Below are 20,517 nucleotides of genomic sequence, written 5' to 3' on the forward strand. Positions count from 1 at the left end.
TCCCTCCCTCCCTCCGTGAAAGCAAGGGCAGACAATCGTTTCGCGCCTTTTTTCCTGAGTTACCTGTGCAGACGCCATACTACGGCAAGCATGGAGCCCGCTCAGGTAACCGTCACCCTATGTCTCCTGGGTGCTGGCAGACGCGGTACGGCTTTTCTACACAGTAGCAGCAACCCCTTGCCTTGTGGTAGCAGACGGTACAGTACGACTGGTAGCCGTCATCGTCATGTCCGAGGTGCTCCTGGCCACGTCGGCTGGGAGCGCCTGGACAGAGATGGGCACAGGGACTTAATTTAGAGTGACTTGACCAGGTCATTCTCTTTAGTCCTGCAGTCAGTCCTATTGAACCATCTTATGGTGAGCAGGCAGGCGATACGGATTGCTAGCAGTCGTACTGTACCATCTTCTGCCAGGCAGGCAAGAGATGAGGATTGCTAGCAGTCGTATTGTACCATCTTCTGCCAGGCAGGCAAGAGATGAGGATGGCTAGCAGTCGTACTGTACCATCTTCTGCCGAGCAGCCATGAGATGTGGATGGCATGCAGTCCTTCTGCACCGTCTGCTGCCAGCCAAAGATGTAAAAGATAGATGGAGTGGATCAAAACAAGAAATAGACCAGATTTGTTTTGTACTCATTTGCTTCCCCCCCTCCCCTGTGTAGGGGACTCATTCCTCTAGGTCACACTGCAGTCACTCACAGAGAAGGTGCAGCGAGGTAAATCTAGCCATGTATCAATCAGAGGCCAGGCTAACCTCCTTGTTCCAATAAGAACAATAACTTAGGTGCACCATTTCTTATTGGAACCCTCCGTGAAGTCCTGCCTGAAATACTCCTTGATGTAAAGACACCCCCTTTGTTGATTTTAGCTCCCTGAAGCCAACCCTGTAAGCCGTGTCGTCAGTCGCCCCTCCCTCCATCAGAGCAATGGCAGACAATCGTTCCGCGCCTTTTTTCTGTGCGGACGCCATACCAAGGCAAGCATGGAGGCCGCTCAGCTCACTTTGGCAATTAGGAGCACATTAAACACCACACGCATTATCCAGCAGTATATGCAGCACCGGAACCTGGCAAAGCGATACCGGGCGAGGAGGCGACGTCAGCGCGGTCACGTGAGTGATCAGGACATGGACACAGATTTCTCTGAAAGCATGGGCCCTGCCAATGCATGCATCATGGTGCTAAAGGGGCAGGTTCATGCTGTGGAACGCCGATTCTGGGCCCGGGAAACAAGCACAGACTGGTGGGACCGCATAGTGTTGCAGGTCTGGGACGATTCCCAGTGGCTGCGAAACTTTCGCATGCGTAAGGGCACTTTCATGGAACTTTGACTTGCTTTCCCCTGCCCTGAAGCGCATGAATACCAAGATGAGAGCAGCCCTCACAGTTGAGAAGCGAGTGGCGATAGCCCTGTGGAAGCTTGCAACGCCAGACAGTTACCGGTCAGTTGGGAATCAATTTGGAGTGGGCAAATCTACTGTGGGGGCTGCTGTGATGCAAGTAGCCCACACAATCAAAGATCTGCTGATATCAAGGGTAGTGACCCTGGGAAATGTGCAGGTCATAGTGGATGGCTTTGCTGCAATGGGATTCCCTAACTGTGGTGGGGCCATAGATGGAACCCATATCCCTATCTTGGCACCGGAGCACCAAGCCGGCGAGTACATAAACCGCAAGGGGTACTTTTCGATAGTGCTGCAAGCTCTGGTGGATCACAAGGGATGTTTCACCAACATCAACGTGGGATGGCCGGGAAAGGTGCATGACGCTCGCATCTTCAGGAACTCTGGTCTGTTTCAAAAGCTGCAGGAAGGGACTTTATTCCCGGACCAGAAAATAACTGTTGGGGATGTTGAAATGCCTATAGTTATCCTTGGGGACCCAGCCTACCCCTTAATGCCATGGCTCATGAAGCCATACACAGGCAGCCTGGACAGTAGTCAGGAGCTGTTCAACTACAGGCTGAGCAAGTGCAGAATGGTGGTAGAATGTGCATTTGGACATTTAAAAGCGCGCTGGCGCAGTTTACTGACTCGCTTAGACCTCAGCGAAACCAATATTCCCATTGTTATTACTGCTTGCTGTGTGCTCCACAATATCTGTGAGAGTAAGGGGGAGACGTTTATGGCGGGGTGGGAGGTTGAGGCAAATCGCCTGGCTCCTGGTTACGTGCAGCCAGACACCAGGGCGGTTAGAAGAGCACAGGAGGGCGCGGTACGCATCATAGAAGCTTTGAAAACCAGTTTCATGACTGGCCAGGCTACGGTGTGAAAGTTCTGTTTGTTTCTCCTTGATGAAACCCCCCGCCCCTTAGTTCACTCTACTTCCCTGTAAGCTAACCACCCGTCCCTCCTCCCTTCAATCACCGCTTGCAGAGGCAATAAAGTCATTGTTGCTTCACATTCATGCATTCTTTATTCATTCATCACACAAATAGGGGGATGACTACCAAGGTAGCCCAGGAGGGGTGGTGGAGGAGGGAAGGAAAATGCCACACAGCACTTTAGAAGTTTACAACTTTAAAATTTATTGAATGCCAGCCTTCTTTTTTTTGGGCAATCCTCTGTGGTGGAGTGGCTGGTTGGCCGGAGGCCCCCCCACCGCGTTCTTGGGCGTCAGGGTGTGGAGGCTATGGAACTTGGGGAGGAGGGTGGTTGGTTACAGAGGGACTGCAGTGGCAGTCTGTGCTCCAGCTGCCTTTACTGCCTTTGCTCCACCATACACTGGAGCATACTGGTTTGGTCCTCCAGCAGCCTCAGCATTGAATCCTGCCTCCTCTCATCACGCTGCTGCCACATTTGAGCTTCAGCCCTCTCTTCAGCCCGCCACTTACTCTCTTCAGCCCGCCACCTCTCCTCCCAGTCATTTTGTGCTTTCCTGCACTCTGACATTATTTACCTCCACGCATTCGTCTGTGCTCTGTCAGTGTGGGAGGACAGCATGAGCTCGGAGAACATTTCATCGCGAATGCGTTTTTTTTTTCTTTCTAAGCTTCACTAGCCTCTGGGAGGGAGAAGATCCTGTGATCATTGAAACACATGCAGCTGGTGGAGGAAAAAAAAAGGGACAGCGGTATTTAAAAAGACGCATTTTATAAAACAGGTTTCAGAGTAGCAGCCGTGTTAGTCTGTATTCGCAAAAAGAAAAGGAGTACTTGTGGCACCATAGAGACTAACCAGTTTATTTGAGCATGAGCTTTCGTGAGCTCACGAAAGCTCATGCTCAGATAAATTGGTTAGTCTCTAAGGTGCCACAAGTACTCCTTTTCATTTTATAAAACAGTGGCTACACTCTTTCAGGGTAATCCTTGCTGTTAACATTACATACATAGCACATGTGCTTTCGTTACAAGGTCGCATTTTGCCTCCCCCCACCGCGTGGCTACCCCGTCAACCTTCCCCCCTCCCTGTGGCTAACAGCGGGGAACATTTCTGTTTAGCCACAGGCAAACAGCCCAGCGGGAATGGGCTCCTCTGAGTGTCCCCTGAAGAAAAGCACTCTATTTCAACCAGGTGACCATGAATTATATCTCACTCTCCTGAGGATAACACAGAGAGATAAAGAATGGATGTTGTTTGAATGCCAGCAAACATACACTGCAATGCTTTGTTCTACAATGATTCCCGAGTACGTGTTACTGGCCTGGAGTGGTAAAGTGTCCTACCATGAAGGACACAATAAGGCTGCCCTCCCCAGAAACCTTTTGCAAAGGCTTTAGGAGTACATCTAGGAGAACCGCGAATGCCAGGGCAAAGTAATCCTTTCACATGCTTGCTTTTAAACCATGTATAGTATTTTAAAAGGTACACTCACCAGAGGTCCCTTCTCCGCCTGCTGGGTCCAGGAGGCAGCCTTGGGTGGGTTCGGGGGGTAGTGGCTCCAGGTCCAGTGTGAGAAACAGTTCCTGGCTGTCGGGAAAACCGGTTTCTCCGCTTGCTTGCTGTGAGCTATCTACAACCTCATCATCATCATCTTCGTCCCCAAAACCTGCTTCCGTATTGCCTCCATCTCCATTGAAGGAGTTAAACAACACAGCTGGGGTAGTGGTGGCTGAACCCCCTAAAATGGCATGCAGGTCATCATAGAAGCGGCATGTTTGGGGCTCTGACCCGGAGCGGCCGTTCGCCTCTCTGGTTTTCTGGTAGGCTTGCCTCAGCTCCTTAAGTTTCACATGGCACTGCTTCGGGTCCCTGTTATGGCCTCTGTCCTTCATGCCCTGGGAGATTTTGACAAAGGTTTTGGCATTTCGAAAACTGGAACGGAGTTCTGATAGCACGGATTCCTCTCCCCAAAGAGCGATCAGATCCCATACCTCCCGTTCGGTCCATGCTGGAGCTCTTTTGCGATTCTGGGACTCCGTCATGGTCACCTGTGCTGATGAGCTCTGCATGGTCACTTGCAGCTTGCCACGCTGGCCAAACAGGAAATGAGATTCAAAAGTTCGCGGTTCTTTTCCTGTCTACCTGGCCAGTGCATCTGAGTTGAGAGTGCTGTCCAGAGCGGTCACAATGGAGCACTCTGGGATAGCTCCCGGAGGCCAGTACCATCGAATTGTGTCCACAGTACCCCAAATTCGAGCCGGCAAGGTCGATTTAAGCGCTAATCCACTTGTCAGGGGTGGAGTAAGGAAATCGATTTTAAGAGCCCTTTAAGTCAAAATAAAGGGCTTCATTGTGTGGACGGGTGCAGGTTTACATCGATTTAACGCTGCTAAATTCGACCTAAAGTCCTAGTGTAGACCAGGGCTGTGACTTTCAAAGACCTCAGTGACTTCAGCAGCCGGGAGCTGTAGGGTCCTGCCGCTATCTGTGGTGGCTGAGAGCTGTGGGGCACCCCCGCCACTTCTGGCAGTGGGCCCCGCAAGCCCTGAGTCGCTGGTACAGGGGATACCCCACAGCTCCTGGCTGCCACTGGGAGTACCCTGCAGTTCCCAGCTGCCTTTGGTGGAGGGGTACCCCCAGCTCTGAGCTGGCAGAGGGGGCCCCAGGACCTCCGAACCCAATACCTGGTGGGGGGTCCTCGGAACTCCCAGCCAGCGCCCGCAGCTGCCCAGCGGCTCCTCATTTTGTCAGTGATGTTTTTAGTAAAAAGAAAGATATTTTCAGGTCACAGGCTTCCGTGAATTTTTCTTTATTGCCCGTGACCTGTCCATGTTGTTTTCTAAAAATATCTGTGACAAAATCTTTGTCTTAATGATAACCAGTAGTTCATGTAACTCATCATTTACTGCACCCCTCCATGGGTTAAAAAATACGAAAGCTGAGTGTAATAGCCTTTTCATCTTAAAAAGGCTAAGACCCAGGAATGAGAATCCTATTGATGGTATTTTAAGCGAAACAAAATGAAAGGGCAAGTAACGTTCCTTTTTTGCAGTAGAAAGTTTTCAGTTTAACTTATTTGAGTCCCTATGCAATGATTCCAGTGTTATTGGAATTTCAGTTAGACCATAATAGTTATATATTGTTGCTTTTATTCTGAATCTTAATGTTCTCAAATTCATTTTTACCAATCATGGTGAGATTACATTACGGGAGTTCAGGAAGGAATAGCATAGTCTGATGTTTCTGTGGATCAAACTATATATGTTGTTAGGGTGTCTAAAGCATCTGTACGATATTTACCTGACAAAGAAAGGGAAGTCCTCTATGGCCTGAGTTATGCAGAAGGTCAGACTAGATTATTACAGAGTTCTCTTCTAGCCTTAGTATCTGTTGACAGTAACTGGTATAGAATTAGGATAAATCAATTCTTGATGGCCTATCAAAGTGCCTCAACCTTGACAGGGTTGTCTCTCTTCTTCTCTTGGGCTGGCTGAGTTTACACATAACATATTCCTGCAGATGGGAGGAGAAGCTCCTAGTCTGAAGAATCCCTGACTTCATCTTTTAGAGACTGAGGAAGTCAACTCTGCAGCTTTTCCAATGTCGTCTTTGCCAAGGTTCAAGCATTCCAACCCAGGTCAACAACTGATAGCATCAAATATTCTTTACTAGTGACCTTGCTTATTAGCTTCTCTGGATGGTAGCACAGAAAACGTAGGCTGTCACATTTAAAAACAGGTCTTTAAATTTGCTTATTTGCCAGGATTGCACATTTTTAATGATGCCTCCATAAATGTTCTTTTCAGTTGTGAGATTCCCACTGTGCAATTGGATTTACTGAGCTGGGACTTCATCTCTGACTGTCCTCAGTACTTTGACCGATCAGTGGCTATATAAAGCCCTGAGTGAGAGCACCATTTCTCAAGTTATTCCCTGATCTCGAATCATCAGTTACTGACCTTATTGATAGATAAATTCATCGGGGATGGAGCTAAATCCCCAGTTTAGTAGGCCAAACTCTGAAGATACTGCTGTCCGATCCAGACTGCAATTGATGCAGATGTGTGGGGCAGAACTGGGGTGGCCATGAAGTGGAACATTTTTAGGCTGGAAGTTACAAAGTGTCTAACCATCAGGGGCTCTGGAATAGCCTTCCAACAGGAGTAGTGGGAACAAACAGTCTAACTAGTTTTAAGATGGAGCTTGATAAATTTATCAGTGTGATTATATGATGGGGGTTGCTGGCAATATAGGACTTGACTCCAGTCCTATATTCTTATTAGGCTCCATAATGGAGGACTAAAGGAAGGTGTGGTCTTATAAAAGCCCATCTTCCTTCAGTGTTGTGCTCAGAAACTTTGTATATGGGGTTGGGATGAGAGCACCAGAAGATGTGGATCCCCTTCTCAGTTCCCAAAAGAATCACAGGTTTGGGGACCCAAAAGCAGATTTTAGGGATGGTGAGAGTTGTGGAGAGAGAAAATTAAAAGCAAATTTCTGAAAGCGAGAATGTCCGCTTGAAAGTTAGTCAAGTTGAGGAAAAAATGTGATTAATTTCATGTGCTACGCTTTCCCCTTAATTTCCCTGATAAATCTTTTTCTCTAATCTTTCAACTTCAGGAATTTAAGGAGTTGCTTGTAGCAATAGTAGGTACAATATTTCCAGAGACAAATGTGATTTTTAAAAAAATTTTTTTTTAGTCTAATGTTCCACTGATCAGTTAACTCACCAAACAAACAACCCAAAAGAACAGGAAACCTTAAATATTTGAATCCCTGCATTGAAAGAATGGGGGCATATTTTCTTTTTTCTCCATCCTGTAATAAAGATGAAATTGAAGCCACTGAAAAAGTGTTCATTTGGAACAATGGCTTTTGCTGTTCTTTGTTTTTAGATGGTGTTCCATTCCATTACAGGTTTAAGCTAAAAGGAACATTCCATCCTGAGAGTAGTTGTCACATTGATGTTACCACTGCCATGATTTGTAGGTACAAATAGCAAGATAGTGGTTATCACCGTTGAAATATAGAGAATTGGTATTAGTAATATAGAAAATGATCTGATTAGCCTAAGATTTAATTTTGTGGATTGAATTGTGTTGTTTTAATTCCTATCAAACACTTGTTTAAAAACTCTTACCCAAACTGTGGAAACAAGTACAGTTTGATGTTCGTAGCAGTGTGGCCTAGTTGTCAGAGCACAGAACCTGGAGTTCTTAAACACCCTGCCTACCTCAGACATGAGGATTGATTCATGCAATGTTTCCCAACTTGTGGGGCATGTCTCAGGCCATGTATATGCTATAATGACTATAGCAGTATAGCTATGGTGCCATAGCGCTACTGGCATAGTCCCATAATGTAGACACAGCCTACAGCAATGGAAGGGGTTTTTCTGTCGGTGTAGGAATGCCATCTCTCGAAGCGAGAGTAGCTGGGTCAATGGAAATATCCTTCCATTGACCTAGCTGCGTCTACACCAGGGAATAGGTCGGCATAACTACAGCTCTCAGGAGTGTGGATTTTTCACACACTAGCTGGGTCAACCTAAATTTTAAGCATATACCAGGCCTCACTTGGCCAGTGTGAGGGACAAGCCATTGGAGGGCATAGACAGACCTCTCTATTCTTCACCAAAGTGTCAGCTTTCGTTTAAAAAAAAGTGTAGCTGTTATTGTTGCAAAGAAAACCTTCAGAGTATGAAGTTTATAACCAGTACCCGAGGCCACGTTTACATTATAAACTTACATCTCTAAAACTATTTCAGAGTAACAGCCGTGTTAGTCTGTATTCGCAAAAAGAAAAGGAGTACTTGTGGCACCTTAGAGACTAACCAATTTATTTGAGCATGAGCTTTCGTGAGCTGTAGCTCACGAAAGCTCATGCTCAAATAAATTGGTTAGTCTCTAAGGTGCCACAAGTACTCCATTTCTCTATAACTATGTCACTCGGGTGTAAAAAATCCACATCCCTGAGCGACACAGTTATACTGACCTAACCCCCCTGTTATAGATAGATGGAAGGGCTTCTCCCATCAACATAGCTACTGCCTCTATCTGAGATAGGAGAGTTTCTTCTGTCGGTGTAGTTAATCTATCAGATAGTAGAATTTTCACTGAAGCGCTGCAGTGGTGCAGCGTTTTAAGTGTAGACCTGCCCTGAGTTTGTAGAGAGCCAGAAACAATAGCTCTTTGGTGTGAATTGCCCCTTTCATTTCAGTGGGTGCTAACTCAGGTGCCAGTGGTGATACCTTAAATGTCAGCATTGTTAACTCTTTCACCTCTCTTCAGACCAAATACAAAAGGAGAAGTATCATTATCTACGCTTTTATTTAGTAAAGTAGAGCAATGAGGTGGAAGGTGTACAAATTAAGATGTGTAGGCTGTATGCACACATGGCAGGGTTGCAGGGGCAGGGATGGGGCTTCAATTGGTTTCTTTTTGCTGATGCTCAGTGTGAAAAATTTGGGAAATACTGGAATAATGCTTGTAAAGGAAGTGCTCCATTTAATGCTGGGCCTGTATCTACACTACAAATTTTGGTCAATGCAAATTACTGTGGTGCACAGCCAGTGAAGTTTGTATATTGCACAATTGCATGCATACTTGGCTGCATGGGCCAGCACTGTGCATGCTCCCCAGGAGTGCTTGTGTTATGCAAAGTGTGGTACACCACAGGAAGGTATCCCAGTGTGCTACGTGCCACCATCTGGTTAGGCTTAAAATTTGGGAATTTTTTACAATGTGTTATGAAATAGAAATGACTTACCCAGGTATTTCTGGGAGCCACAAGTCAAGTTCCCAGCATGCGACTGTCTCCATCCATGTCCCATAATTTTCTCACCTTTTTGATGTCTGCTGTCTCTGACAGATGTATAAAGCCTGCAAGGCTATGCACTATTCTCATAAATGTTGCAAATGCAGGACACAATTTTCCTGTATTTGCAGATCCTCTGGAAAAACTGCAGCAATAGGGGACACGATGATTTCTTAGACAACAATTTTCTAAGGGACATATGAAAAAGAATTCAGGGTTGTTGGTGTTTACAGAGCAACTGCAGATGATGGAGCCTGAGAAATGAGCATTGACTGGTGGGATTGCATCATAATGCAAGTTTGGGATGATGAGCGGTGGCTGCAGAACTTTTGAACATGAAAGCCACATTCCTGGCTCTGTGTGCCAAGCTCAACTCAGTTCTCTAGTGCAGGGACACCAGAATGAGAACTGCACTGATAGTGGAGAAGCGACTGGTGATCACACTCTGGAAGCTTGCAGTGCTGGATTGCTATGCATCAGTTGGAAATCATTTTGGAGTAGAAAAATCCACATTGGGGGGCTGTTGTCATGCAAGTGTATAGCACCATTAATCATCTCCTGCTATGCAGGACTAACTCTGGTGGAGGATTTTTAGCAGTGGGGTTCCCAAAGTGCAGTGGGGAATGCATATCCGTATTTTGGCCCCAGCCCACCTTGCCACCAAGTACATCAACAGAAAGGGCTACTTTTCTATGGTTATGCAAGCATTGCTGGATCACCGGGAACACTTCACTGATATCCGTGTGGGTTAGTCAGGGAAGGTGCCTGGCTCTTGCATCTTTAAGAGCATAGGATTCTTCAGAAAACTGCAAGCAGGGATGTTCTTTCCTGACCAACAGATTACCAGTGGTGATATTGAAACGCCAATAGCTATTCTGGGGGCACCTAGTCTACCCCTTGCTGCTGGCTTATGAAGCTGTGCATTTACTTCAAGAACAGACTCAGGGATTCCAGAGTAGCCCTTCTGTTGGTTACTTTCAGGGTCCCCAGATGCTGACTTATTAATCTGTTCCTGCAAGGTGAAAGAAGGGGGCTGCCCTAGTGAAATTGCCAAGATTTACCAAGGATCTCCCTATATCCTTCAGGAAACTCCTCAGAACAGACTAGATCTGTTTACCTGTGGGAGGACACTGATACAGCCCTCCACTCAAAGAATTGACATTCAGGCTGTACACTTTCCAAAACAAAGTATTTTCTTTATTTAACATATTTTCCCTGATCCAGTTAATCTAAACATAAATCAAAACAAAAATCCATTAGCACAATCCTTGGGTACAGGTTAAAAGTACCTGAACCATAAACATATAGTTAAAGCAATACTAAGTGACTGTATTATGCATGTGGTGATCAGTCATCTGCAGTCGCTGACAGCAGTCTTATATTTAAGGCAAGTCTACACTACCGCATTACATCAGCTGTGCCACTGTAGTGCCTGGTGTAGATGCGCTGTGCCGATGGGAGAGCGCTCTCTCGTCAGCATAATTACTCCACCTCAATGAGGGACAGAAGCTTTGTCGACAGGAATGCATCTGGACAGCTCTTTAAGTCGATGTAACTTATGTCTCACAGGGGAGTGGGTTTTTCACACCCCTGAGCAACGTAAGTTACATCAACTTAAGCAGTAGTGTAGACAAGCCCTTAAACTTTATACATATAGAACAGTGTAACATTCATAACACAAACACGCATCTTTATTAACCGAAACATACACGCATATACTTATTAATCCTATTTTTATTCTACATTTACACTATAGCTAGCATGCTTATTCTCTGTAGGTGTCTCTTCCTCTGCTCTGTCAAGGTCCTTCTGCTCTGTCCCAGGTGCTGCTACTCGCTGCTCCTGACCTTTCGACTGACTGAGAACCACACGCTTTGGCTGCTGACTGTCTGCCTTATATACATATTTTGGCCTGTTCTGATTGGTTATTTTTTCACCCCTTCCTTATCTTCCAATCAAATTTAGACCCTTTCTGATTGGTCTGTACTTATAGTCCAATCACAGCTACTAAATCTAACCTTCAATCAAAGCTGTTACGTAACAAGTCTTAGTATTATAGTCTGTTTACTTTTATGGTCTGGTGACCCTCACCTAGTTTTGGGGCAGTATGCCTGACTGACCTCACCCTGCAGTGTTGGAGTGACACTTACTTGGCCCAAGTCTCATTTGTCTGCCTCGGGAAGCCGGGGAACTCGCCGGATAACTCGGAGGCAGAAGTGTATTGCCATGTGTATGGACCAGTACATGAACGCCTGGAACACAGTCTCACGAGCATACAACTTCCGGCTGCAGAGGGAGAGAGCCAACATGTAACCGGCTTCCAGCAGCCCTGACAACGTGCTTCAGTACTGCCCCCTGCTCGGGAAGAGTGACTTGACTCCTGGGCTAGCCAGAGTGGCCCAGTGAGAATGAAAGGAAATGTGGTGGGAGTGAAATCCCTGTGATTTGGTAAATTTGGCATTTTCATCATGGTAGAGCAATAGAGCCACGTCTGGAGCCTCTCCCCGTTTAAAAACAAAAAAACAAAACAACAACAACAATACTAACCATAGGCAAACCCAAAAACTGCTATTTCACTCGTCTTGGCTGTGTGCCAACGTTTTACACACACCAGTTTAGCAAAACTATTAAACTATAAACAATTACCTCATCCCTTTTAATCTGTATCCAACTGTTAATTTATGCATCCTAATGCTAAGGTCTGCTGTTGCCACTCTATTTCTTAACAACCTAGTTAATTTTATTTTAGTTCTTCTCTTATTTTTCAATTAATGGTGGCAAGTCAGTGGTTTCAGTGCTGTGCTTAGGAAACAGAATAGAGCAGCTCAAAATCTTTCTTATCTATGTACTTGCCACCTTGATGGCACCAAGGAAAGATTCAACTATCAGCTCAGCAGGTTCAGAACAACTTATTGAACATGCTTTTTGTAGGTTGAAAGGATGCTTGTGGTATTTATTCACTGGATTGGATCTCAGTGAGAAAAATAACTCCATGGTTATAGCTATATGTTGTGCTCTCATAATATTTATGAGGCAAAGGGAGAAAAGCTGTTGCCAAGTTGAGGGCAGAGGTAGAGCGGCTGTCTGTTGAATTTGAACAGCCAGACACAAGAGCCATTACAAGATCTCAGTGTGGAGCTATCCAGGTGAGGGATACTTTGAAAGAGCATTCTAATGGTCATCCACAGTAGTGTTTTCTGGTCCTGGAGGTTCGAGTGCTGCTAAAAATCGTGTAGTGCTTGCTTTACATTTATAACTGACTGGGTGTTTTCCTGAACCAAGAATTATGTGGTGCTTGTTGTGCATTTACAAATGCTCTTTGCTTTGGTTACTGTTATGCATTCTGAAATATTAGTTGTGAACTAATAAAGATAACTTCATTCTCCAAAAACAGAACTTTATTGAGTTGGAAAAACTATGCAAAAAAAAAGGCAATATAATACCATTTATTGTAAATATAATTTTATTTTATTTAAATTAACAGAGTGAATCTTTAAAATTAGGATTTAGTCTTTGGCTACAAGTACACAAACTGTTTTTTTTTTTTTTCCATGTCAGGGTAGGTGAAGCTGTGGTTTTCCTTGCTGTCCCCTGGAGTGGAGTGGTAGGGTAAGGATGCGACCTGTGATACAATGTAGTATGTTGTAGGGTATAGGGAGCAGTAAGCATGGAGATCTCAAAGATTTGCAGTGGGTGGGAAGTCTGGGATTTTTGGACCTGTAGGTCAACCAGGATCTACAGTTTGTTGCTTGAGAAGACACATTATTTCCTGTTGCATTTCCTTCTGGAATGCTGAGCCTTTCACCAGTCTTCTCGGTCTTTCTCCATGCTGTTGGTCATATTGGGCCTCCAGGCCCTTTGTTTGTGGCACTAGCTTGCAGGATCCCACAGACCATATCCTCTTTAATCCTCTTCTCTCTCCACATCAGAGTCAGGTGTTCTGCAGGCATGGAGGGGCACCCTTAAGGCTGCCACACCAGAAGTTGCTGATAAAGAAGACGTACCATTGGATTTAGAGTCAGAAAAAAAAGAGAGAGATTAGTTTCAAAACTCCCTTTCCATATTCCTATAAATACTTCAGCTAGGAAATGCTTATTGATGTTTCAGCTTTGGACCACCTCAGTACAGCACCACTCTCCAGTCCCAGCCATGGTGGGTATGGCCCACCATCGGAGAATTTTCTGTTGCATGAAACTATAAAATTTCAGTCCCTATTCCATGCATATGAGCGTAGGGTAATGGTACTGAATATTAGCACTGTTTTCTGTAGGTAGTGGTGATTTTAGCTGATATCTCACTCCTGAGGGTCACAATGGCACAGAGAACACAGCTGCTACTGGTGTCCTGAAACCGCTTGGGCCCATATGCCACTAGCCCATTTACTGCAATGGTGACAGCCTAACTTATCACAGAGCAGCATGGGAAAGTGTCCTACTGTGATAGAGGAAATAAAGCAACTGTTCCTGGAAAATTTCAGGAGAGGATTGCAGAGTACCTCCATAAAACTTTCCCCAAGATCTCTCAGGAGGCTAAAAAGGACATACCTGGACACTTAATCAGAATCCTGCACAGGCTTCCTTCTCATCTCCAGCCCGCACTCCCTACAATCCAACAGGGGAATGAAAAACAGATGCCCACTCTACCTCTGCTTGTTGAATCTCTGCCTCTTCTTTTATGAATAAAACAATGAAAAGTCTGTACCTTTCTCTTGATAACTGGCAACATCTTTAAATTTAAACTTTGTAAGGAAAATGCATGCTCATCCATGCTCACCTGATGGGACTGGGTATACTGTGGCAGAGTCTCAAACAGGTCCTGGCTCATGGCATGGCTGGAGTCCTCTGCTGCATCTTCCTCTTCCTCCTCCTCATTGTTCATGGAAGTGGTTTCAGTCTCAAGCTCTTCCGAGGTATCCATAATGGTCTTTGGGGTGCTGGTAGGGTCTCTGCCAAATATGACATACAGTTCCTTGTAGAAGCTGCAGGTCTGCGGTGTAGCACCAGATCTATCCTTGCGCTCCCTGGCAAAGTCCCTTCACTTTCATATGGCAGTGCTGCTGATCCCTGTCATACCCTTTTGCCTGCATCCCTCATACAATATGATCTTAGATGTCTATGTTTGTACGGCTGGTCCTTAGCTGTTGTTGCACAGTCTCTTGTCCCCACAGGCCCAGGAGATCCAATACTTCCTGTCTAGTCCAGGCAGGAGAACTTCTAGCGCGTGGAGCTGGCATGGTTGTTTGGGCAGTTGCACACAACAATGGCAAGCTGGTAGGTATGCTTGCCAATGTGGGCAATTAGGAAAAGTCACTTCAAAAACATGCAGGGAATTTTAAAGGGGGTGGTGGCTTCTGGTCTCTGTAACCCCTGGCAGTGGAGTATAAATTGTGACTAGAGTGGTCACTGCTGCAGGGAATGGGGTATTGTGGGACGACTGCTGGAGGACTGTTAGGGTTGACACAGGTCATGCAGTGTATACGCTCGCACTGTGTCAATTTCAGTTGTCTGTGTGCCATTCAGGGAAGTGATTGTAGTGTGTCACTGCAATAGAGCACTTATGTTGGCCAAAGACAAATTGGAGTGTAGACATGCACAAATAGGTTGATGCAAGGCATCTTAGTTCAGCCTAACTTTGTAATGTAGACCAGTCTAAGTCTTTAGGGAAGTTTTATGCCCTGTGTTATTCAGGAAGTCTGGGTTGATGATCATAATGGTCCCATCTGGACTTGGAATCTATGAATTCACATCATCAGAAGAGGAAACACTTCCCAAAAGTGTTGAGTACTACTCCATGCCATCAAAATGGAAGTTACTGTGAATGTTTGTAACACATTTAAAAAAAAAAAAACTCTTATCATTGCCATATCAGATCTATGTGCCATTGAGAGGTCTAGGTTTCTTCAAATGGTCACAAGTGTGTCTGATTTGTGATGATGATTTTTGTGCATTGAATTAGTTGGTCATGTATTTATGAACATTTTAATATGGGTATCAGCCAAGATTTTAATAAAGTATGAAGAACACAGTGTCAGTGTCTCTGAGAAGGAAAATATTAAATATTTGAAAGCTTTCAATAACACTAAACTTATTTTAGAAATTTCTTAAAGACTAAGGCCAGGTCTACACTACAAGTGTTTGCAAGCATAGCTGTGCCTGTCAAGGGTGTGATGAGGTGTGATCTCTCACTGACCTAGCTGTGCTGGTAAAAGTACGTAGTGTAGATGCAGTTATACCAACAAAACTGCACTTTTGCAAGTATAGCTTATTTTACTCTGGGGGCTGGAATAAGCCATACAGCTAAAAACAGAGTTGCCTGAATAAACTGTATCCACACTAGGAGTGCTTTGCTGGAGTATACTGACAGAGAGCTCCCCGTGTAGACCTAGCCTGAGTTAAAGGTTGTAGGAGGCTTTACAGGTCAAGAAATATTTGCGGGGGGCTTGAAAAAAGGACGCATAATTGGGCTTGTCGTTTTTAGAGTTAAGTTAATGTATGATATGTCCTCTGTACAGGTTTTACTTGTTTTTATCTGTTTTCCTCTGTGCAGACCTTTCATTGCTGAGGTTCATCAGTGCTGAACTAACAAGAGGTTACTTCCTTGAACATAATGAAGCAAAATACACAGAACGGCGAGAGAGAGTATACACATGTATGCGAATACCAAGAGAATTGGAAAAGGTGAAGTATTCTTAAGATGTTTATTTTGGTTTACCTATTCAAACCATAGCTGTCATGTTAAGGTATTTAGAATCATTTAATTCTTCAAAACATATTTTTAAATTAAGAGCTTTGTTTACAAACACCAATTGTGGTTGTAGTTAATTTATTATTTTGAGATCAAACTTGCTGCTCCTCCTCGCTCTGATTCCAACTTGCAGTGTGTGGGTGGTGGTCACATGCCGATATCATTAGCAGAAGATAGAAGGCAGTTGAACTAATCTAATTGCAAGTCCTGAGCATCAACAAATAAAACAAAATTCACCTGCTACTTGCAGTCAGAAAATAAAAGCAGGGATTGGAGAAAATGCATTTGATCTCAAAATTCACTTCTGCTTTTACAGTAAAACACCAGTGTTTTTTTGTTTTTGTTTTTTAAAGCCCTTCCTAATCTAAAAGCATATTGGGGTGAAAATGATACCAGCTCTTTAAAAGTGTGTCAGTGTGGCTGTTACTCCTTTAATAACAATGCAGTTGAATTTTCATGAGGTGTCGTCCGCCCATCCCCCCCCATTCCTTTTCCAGAATCTAAATAGAAAAGAATATGATCTTCACAATTGATAGTCTGGGGCCTAGGAAAAAAAATTTTGGGCCAAATTTAAAATAAATTAGGAGAAAGGATTCCTGATCTGACATAATGGTGTGTTCAGAAAGTCTTCAAATTGTTTTGTCACTCTGTAACCACCCCCCTCATCCTCCCCCCCCCCCCATCCTGCCCCCCCCCAAAGGGTAAGGTAAAAAATTTAATTCACTGAAGTCATCTAGTTAGCATCTGCTGCATAGGATCAAATTTTAGTTTATAAGACCCACATTTTAAAAAAATAGTTTTTTAAATAGCAAGATCAGAACCTGCTGAGGTAACAATGGCTTGCATGCAGCCCCAGACACCAAGTTGGGAAGCAGGTGACAGCTAAGGGAAGAGGTTGTTTACTCTCCAAATCTCCTGCCCAGAGTGTAGGAAAAAGGAGGGTATGTCTCCCTGCTTTGCTGGGTTCCTGCTTTCTCCACTTCCTTATGACCGTTCGCTCCTGGGCACCTTTCACAGGTAGAAAGGAGAAGCAGAAGAGATTGAGGGACATTCTTTTTCTTCTTGTGCGTCTCCCAAGATCTGCTAGAGTGGAATAATGACATCACAAGAATGAAAATTGAGCAGTTGAAGGGAAATACTTTTTTTGTCCAACTGTTCAAAATTCTGTTTTCATATTTCTGTTGACCCCTATTTACTACCAGTGACTGACAAATATTTAAATAGATGAACTTTTGTTAAAGATTCAGCAGTCAAATCTCTTCATCTAACTTGTTGGAGTTTACAATAAATATTCCTGAGATCACCTGGATATCCTCTAGAAAAAACAGGGCATTAGCAGACTTGACATAATTTTTTAAAATCTTTTATATATCATAAAAAAAGGGCAGAATTCCAGTTTTTCGAAAGTTCTTTGCAGATCACCTAGAAGATGAAACTAAAATTCAGATTACATATCAGTAACTTAAGGGTAAAAGTCCTTAGAATATTGGTTAGCAACAACCTTAAAAAGCCAAGAAATACAGTGCTAAGGTTAAACTTAAAAGAAACCCAAACATGCAAAAGTATGACCATAAGTGTGTAAACTGCCTAACTGTTTAACCATACCAGTCTCCCTTATTCCCTTACTGTTTCCTTTTTTAGCTACTTAATAAAGTGATGTTTTTGAACTAATGGCTTCAGCACCTTTTAATGCTGATCTCCCCATTTCCCACTGTATTTCTGTGATCATTTGCCTTAAGCAAAGCTATATCATATATGGAGAGGAAAGCTATCTATTTCTCTCCAAGTCTACGTTAAACTGTGATGTCTCTTAGCAGCTGGCTTGTCTATCCTGGGATTCCTGTGATGCTGGAACAGTGTGTAGTTCCATTTCACTTTTGACTTAGGTCATAAGCTTGAATTGTACATGAGCATAATTACATTTAGAGACATTGCCAGATATTATTCATACAGTCAACAGGGAACAGTGAAGACATAAACAACTCACATCAGGAAAGTGACTGGGGGAGAGAATACTGTTCCCTTCCAACAGCCAGAGGGGGGTGAGGAGGGATTAAAGTTTGACCAGGAAAAAAGAGAAAGCACTGCATATATCTACACTGTCTGTGACGACAGACTTGCTTTTGACAGGGCTTGTGCTAGCCCTCTAAAAATAGCTTTGTAGGTGTTGTTTTGAAGTTGTAGCTTTAGCTTTGAAGCCTAGGGAGAGGTTTGCTTGCTGGTGGTCAGCTCCCCAACTCCACGGACAACACAAGCACTCAATGCTAGGCCTGCACAGGCCCTGCTGCCCATCTACTTGTTAGCAGTAGGCCAGTAGGAGGAACATTTGTGGGGGTGTGGCAGGGCCTGGGTCAGCCGCTGTGGAGGGAGCACCACCCAGCCCCGCTTTTCCCCCCGCCCTGCTCCGGTCCAGCCACGGCTCTGCTCCTGCCTGCAGCTGTGGCTCCAGCTTCGGCCCCTGGCGCCCGGCCTGCCGCAGTTCCATACTCAGCTACAGCCTGAGCCTCAGCCCTCAAAAGTGGCCTACTCCTGGCCCTGGCCCCAGCCTCGGCTCTGTTCCAGGCCCCGCTCCCAGCCTCAGACCAGGCCCCAGCCTCAACCTCCTTATTTCTATCCGCGTATTCTCCTCCCCGCACCCCCAGAGCTGTGTCCCAGCTCCCACCCGTGGCTCTCTGGGTGGGGGCATAAACAGAGGTAAGGGGGGGCATGATGTGAAAAGTTTGGGGATCACTGCAGTAGGCACACTTCAATCCCCGAGCCTTCTCTGAGAATCTCTCTGGAGTGTGCAGCCCCTGTTCCAGTGGACACTTGTATTCACAGATTCACTGCTTGCAAAGAACAATACACCCCAGCTTACCAGTTACACCTCAGATCACTTTTCCATTTAACACACTTTTCTTAGATACATTTGTAATAAAAACAAGTAAAAGCTTATTTAGCAAAATATAGAGATTCAAGTGGTAGCCAGTAGAAGTGTTGGAAACAAATGGCTATGTATAAAATAAAATTATAACATGCATTCTGGAACCTAGATTTACTTAATTAGATATTTTCATTTCTTACAGACCAATGGTCACCCAAAGTCCATCCAACATTTTACAGCCAGGCTTGGCTGTGATCTTCCATTCATGAGACAAGTCATGATGTCAGTTTGCCTCCTTAGTGAAAGACCGTGGGTGCCTGTTTGCACCCCAAGATATAATCAAACAATCCATTGTCATTGATAAGTAGGACACCCCCCTGCTGGTTGTTTTTTCACATCTACTCCTTTTGTGTAGGTTTTGCAATCTCTTAGGCTGTGTCTACGCTATCACTGGCGATGTCCTGTAGGGGACGTGTAGCTACATGCTGAAGTGAAGAGCAAGTTGCGTCCACATTGCCAGGTGTGGCTATGTGGCTACTCACGTCAGTGAAGGGCTCTGATTTAGGGAGGCAGTGGGGAAAGCCTTCAGCAACCCCCCACTACTGGAGCACTGCAATGAGGAAAGGCTCTGGTCGAGACAGAGGGGAAAGAGCTTCCTGAGCATTTCCCCGGTAGCTGAGTCTTTGGCTATGGGGAAAAGCTCCAGTAATGGGGAGCTGACGGAGGCTTTTTCTGCTGCTGAAGTCCTTCCCTGAGGTGGGGGAATAGCTCCAGCAGTGGAGAGCTGCTGGAGTGGCAGGAAAGGCTCCAGCAGCCCGGAGGCAGCAGAACATTCATAGAATCACAGAATATCAGGGTTGGAAGGGACCTCAGGAGGTCATCTAGTCCAACCCCCTGCTCAAAGCAGGACCAATCCCCAACTAAATCATCCCAGCCAGGGCTTTGTCAAGCCTGACCTTAAATATATCTAAGGAAGGAGATTCCACCACCTCCCTAGGTAACGCATTCCAGTGTCTCACCACCCTCCTAGTGAAAAAGTTTTTCCTAATACCCAACCTAAACCTCCCCCATTGCAACTTGAGACCATTACTCCTTGTTCTGTCATCAGCTACCACTGAGAACAGTCTAGATCCATCCTCTTTGGAACCCCCTTTCAGGTAGTTGAAAGCAGCTATCAAATCCCCCCTCATTCTTCTCTTCCGCAGACTAAACAATCCCAGTTCCCTCAGCCTCTCCTCATAAGTCATGTGTTCCAGTCCCCTAATCATTTTTGTTGCCCTCTGCTGGATGTTTTCCAATTTTTCCACATCCTTCTTGTAGTGTGGGGCCCAAAACTAGACACAGTACTCCAGATGAGGCCTCACCAATGTCGAATAGAGGGGAACGATCACGTCCCTCAATCTGTTCGCTCTGCCCCTACCGATGCATCCCAAAATGCCATTGGCCTTCTTGGCAACAGGGGCACACTGTTGACTCATATCCAGCTTCTCGTCCACTGTAACCCCTAGGTCTTTTTCTGCAGAACTGCTGCCTAGGCATTCGGTCCCTAGTCTGTAGTAGTGCATGGGGTTCTTCTGTCCTAAGTGCAGGACTCTGCACTTGTCCTTGTTGAACCTCATCAGATTTCTTTTGGCCCAATCCTCTAATTTGTCTAGGTTCCTCTGTATCCTATCCCTACCCTCCAGCGTATCTACTTCTCCTCCCAGTTTAGTGTCATCTGCAAACTTGCTGAGGGTGCAATCCACACCATCCTCCAGATCATTTATGAAGATATT

At 45.0% G+C, this 20,517-nt stretch overlaps 1 protein-coding gene across 2 annotated transcripts in view; it reads left to right on the forward strand.

Moving 5' to 3' along the window:
* The window catches only part of TAPT1 (transmembrane anterior posterior transformation 1), a 98,526-nt gene that overhangs the window by 4,539 nt on the left and 73,470 nt on the right, over positions 1–20,517 (forward strand). Inside the window, exons 1-2 of one of the 2 annotated variants that reach the window (XM_077815824.1) lie at positions 14,303–14,405; positions 15,682–15,812. In XM_077815824.1, the coding sequence (XP_077671950.1) occupies positions 15,786–15,812 (27 nt within the window). In that variant the 5' untranslated portion in view covers positions 14,303–14,405; positions 15,682–15,785. Of the gene's footprint in view, positions 1–14,302; positions 14,406–15,681; positions 15,813–20,517 lie in introns of those variants that run through there. The other variant, XM_077815823.1, reaches the window with a different exon arrangement.

The sequence above is a fragment of the Eretmochelys imbricata genome, chromosome 4, assembly GCF_965152235.1.
Source record: "Eretmochelys imbricata isolate rEreImb1 chromosome 4, rEreImb1.hap1, whole genome shotgun sequence".
In the NCBI taxonomy this organism is placed as follows: domain Eukaryota; kingdom Metazoa; phylum Chordata; order Testudines; family Cheloniidae; genus Eretmochelys; species Eretmochelys imbricata.